This window comes from Bison bison, unplaced genomic scaffold (genome assembly GCF_000754665.1).
Source record: "Bison bison bison isolate TAMUID 2011002044 unplaced genomic scaffold, Bison_UMD1.0 scf7180017861151, whole genome shotgun sequence".
NCBI classification, from domain to species: domain Eukaryota; kingdom Metazoa; phylum Chordata; class Mammalia; order Artiodactyla; family Bovidae; genus Bison; species Bison bison.
This window is the reverse complement of record NW_011491723.1, coordinates 8,516-12,428: the sequence shown is the minus strand read 5'-3', so window position 1 is coordinate 12,428 and position 3,913 is coordinate 8,516. Positions and strand designations below refer to the sequence as shown.

General features: G+C 48.3%; 1 protein-coding gene and 1 long non-coding RNA gene across 2 annotated transcripts in view; both read left to right on the top strand.

Annotated features, from left to right (window-relative positions):
* The window catches only part of LOC104983063, a 13,535-nt gene that overhangs the window by 5,315 nt on the left and 4,307 nt on the right, over positions 1-3,913 (top strand). The gene's annotated exons all lie outside the window — the stretch shown is intronic.
* Positions 41-3,913, top strand: ARMCX3 (armadillo repeat containing, X-linked 3). Its single transcript, XM_010832551.1, has 5 exons — positions 41-197; positions 727-806; positions 1,096-1,156; positions 1,430-1,500; positions 1,760-3,913. Exon 5 carries the CDS (start codon positions 1,911-1,913, stop codon positions 3,048-3,050), a length of 1,140 nt encoding a protein of 379 aa, XP_010830853.1. The 5' UTR covers positions 41-197; positions 727-806; positions 1,096-1,156; positions 1,430-1,500; positions 1,760-1,910; the 3' UTR covers positions 3,051-3,913.

The window sequence follows — 3,913 nt, the reverse complement described above, 5'->3', positions numbered from 1 at the left end:
GTGGGAGGGGAAATTGGGGACCCGAGTTGGTGGATGACGTAGGTCTCACGTGACCAAGAGCTGACGTGTGCAGAAGTCCTTCTTGTTCTGGTCGTTGTTCCCGTCTGAGTATCAGCTCCCCATTGCCCCGAGGGCCAGTGGGCCTGCAGCAGAGGAAAGAAGGAGGAGGAGAAGGAGATCGTCCAGGATCCGTGCAGGTCAGTGCCTGGGACATTCCAGAAGGTGGGGGTGGCCGAGGGTGCAGGGCGGAAACCGTCGCGGATCCTGGGGCGCCTCCGTCGTCTCTTCCACTCGCCGCCAGCTTTCCAAGACGTCTGTCCCGCCCGCAGCCCATTCTGATGCTGCGAAATGGTGAGCAGGGGGGTGTTTGGAAGGAGCTCAGAGATCGGGACGTGGGAATCTGGTGGGAACCGAGGCCGTAATCTGGAAAGGGAGCTGTGCCCTGGGTGTTGGCCCCCAGTCCTCCAGGACGGTGCCAGAGGGGAAAGGCTGGATATGGGGAGGGGAGGTGCAACGTGATGTGTCAGCAGAACCCCGAGAGGGGTCGAGGGGGTGGGAAACCTTTGACAGCCAGGCCTCCGAATTAAGAACAGAGTTTTCTGTTCTGGGGACCGGTCCGTCCACCAAGCACTAGGTCGCGGCAGTTTCCCGTCTTTCTTACTGTGACTGTGTCTTCCTGACCATGGCTCTGTGTCTTGTGGATCCGAGCCTCTCCCGGGTTGCCAGTCTTTCCGTAGGTTGCGGCACCACACCAGGCTAGAGAAGAGGAAGGAAATTAACCCGGATCCGTGAAGGTCGATTTGAGGGTAAGACCATCTAGAGACCCTAACGGGGGCGGTGGGAGGATGGGGTGGGGAGAAACCAGAGGTAGCGATAATCTAGGTTAGGTCTGAGTCTGAGTGTGTTTCTCACACTCTTGGGACTGTGGCGAAATGGCGTGCAGTGTGTGTGTGTATGTGTGTGCGTGCGCGCGCGTGTGTCGTGGGGGGTGGGGTGGGGGAGAATGACAGAAGGGAAACCTATCAGATAGTTTGTTCGTAATCCTCTTCTCTCAACAGCACTTAGTCCCCATGTTTTCGATCTGTCATCCTGCAGGTCTGCTGTAGCAGGTGGCACCAGTTTAAACGAGGGAGGAAGTTTCCTCGGATCCGTAGAGGTCGGTTTGGGCATGGGGGCTGCCTGGAATGGGGGAGGGGTTGGAAATTGCCCGCGGTTGGACAGGCTCACCCAATGTTACTGTTTCTCCAACATCTCTCCATTTCAGGCTAGGGAAGCGGCAGGCATGTGCATGTTTTGGATGGCAGAGAGAGGTTGTGTTTTTGTTTTTTTAAAATCTGACAATCTAGATAGGTGAATCAGGAAAGCAACAAATGGAGGAACAGTCAATCCATCAAGGCTTCAGTTCTCACTGGCTCTGGTCTCTCTGCAGATTGCAAGGGTTGTTGGGCGTGGCACACCTCCAGGGGAGGGAAGAAGGAGCAAACTGCCTGTCTGGAGGAGGTTAGTGCAATGGTGCCACTCCCTGGGAACATCCAAGTTTGGGGTAGCTGAGGCCCCAGCAGAGAGGATGGGCTCCACTGCCTTTATCTAGGCTTGGGGAGGAGGTGGGCTGGGGAGAGTGAAATGAGGGGGAAAGAGTTTGTTAACAATCTACATTTTCTACCAAGAATTCATTTGCTTGTCCCTCTGTACAACTCTCTGCAGAGGACAACTTAAGGAGAAGAGAAACTCAAACCCTGTTTTCTTTCTCCACCCCTAGGTCCACCTCCAGAATCAGTTGTCGCGGCCTTGAAGTGGCTGAAGACGATCATCCTCCACAGGCCTGCACCCAGGCCAGGCCCATAGCCCTCCTCCCCCAGCCTGAGTGACTACTCTGTTTCTTTGTCCCTGATACCATCAGGGACGATTGCATGGGCTACGCCAGGAAAGTAGGCTGGGTGACTGCGGGACTGGTGATTGGGGCTGGCGCCTGCTATTGCATTTATAGACTGACCAGAGGAAGAAAACAGAACAAGGAGAAAATGGCTGAGGGTGGGTCTGGGGATGTGGATGATGTTGGGGATTGTCCTGGGGCCAGGTACAATGACTGGTCTGATGATGATGATGACAACAGTGAGAACAAAGGTGTAGTATGGTACCCACCTTGGGCCCGGATTGGGACTGAGGCTGGAACCAGAGCTAGGGCCAGGGCGAGGGCCAGGGCCACCCGGGCTCGTCGAGCTGTCCAGAAAAGGGCTTCCCCCAATTCAGATGATACTATTTTGTCCCCTCAAGAGCTGCAGAAAGTTCTTTGCTTGGTTGAGATGTCTGAAAAGCCTTATATTCTTGAAGCAGCTTTAATTGCTCTGGGTAACAATGCTGCTTATGCATTTAACAGAGATATTATTCGTGATCTGGGTGGCCTCCCAATTGTTGCAAAGATTCTCAATACTCGGGATCCCATAGTTAAGGAAAAGGCTTTAATTGTCCTAAATAACTTGAGTGTGAATGCTGAAAATCAGCGCAGGCTTAAGATATACATGAATCAAGTCTGTGATGACACAATCACTTCTCGATTGAACTCATCTGTGCAACTGGCAGGTCTAAGATTGCTTACGAACATGACTGTTACTAATGAGTATCAGCACATGCTTGCTAATTCCATTTCAGACTTTTTCCGTTTATTTTCAGCAGGAAATGAAGAAACCAAATTTCAGGTTTTGAAACTCCTTTTGAATTTGGCTGAAAATCCAGCCATGACTAGAGAACTGCTCAGGGCCCAAGTACCATCCTCGCTGGGTTCCCTCTTTAATAAGAAGGAGAACAAAGAGGTGATTCTTAAGCTTCTGGTCGTATTCGAGAACATAAATGACAATTTTAAATGGGAGGAAAATGAATCTACTCAGAATCAATTCAGCGAAGGTTCACTTTTTTTCTTTTTAAAAGAATTTCAGGTGTGTGCTGATAAGATTCTGGGGCTAGAAAGTCATCAGGATTTTTTGGTAAAAGTGAAAGTTGGAAAATTCGTGGCCAAACTGGCTGAGAATATGTTCCCAAAGAGCCAGGAATAAGTTCTTGATTTTGTAGTTTAGAAGCAGCACATGTTGTAAACTCTTCCTTTTCTCCACCTTGTCTATATGGTAAAGGAATCCTTTCAGCTGCCAGTTTTGAGCAATGAATATCATATTGTATCATCAATGCTGATATTTATCTGAGTTGGTCTGCAGGCCTAAGCTGGATGAATGAATATCACTACCTGTTCTGAAAATGTTTGTTGCTTTTTATCTCACTGCCTAGATTGAAATATTTTTACTATTTCTTCTGCATAAGTGACAGTGAACCAATTCCTCATAAATAAGCTCCCTCCTATCATTTGCATTGACTGCATTTGTGTATCATCAATGAAGTTGTGTGATAATGCTGGAAAGAAGAAAAGAAAGAGAGAAACCATACTTATCTTTCGGTTTGTAATCTAGTTGGAGAGATAAAAACATACAAACAAAAAGAAAACAATATCTCAAGCATATACTTTTTGTTAAATATTTGCACTCAGAGCACAGAGAAAGCAAAGGTTTCTGCAGGATACAGTAGTCAGCTACAGATTTATGGAGGAAGTGTTCATTTAAAATGAATCCTCAGTGGGGTAGGTAGTTAGGGAGTTCCATGTGATGGGAGAGAAGGGGAACTGGTGTGAGAATGGCATGGAGGTAGGAACTCTTGCTGTGATAGTGAGGAGACTAGTCTGTTTAGAGTGGAAAGTGTGACTGGAAGTACATAAATTTGGAAAGTTGGCTGAAGCCAGTTTGTGGAGAAATGTTTGAATATTACCTCACCGAACGCTGAGAGCCAGTGAATAATTTTGACTAGAAAGAAAAATTGGAATTCATATAGAAGTCCTTCTCTCACCTACTGTGCAGTGTCTATGAGAGTATGG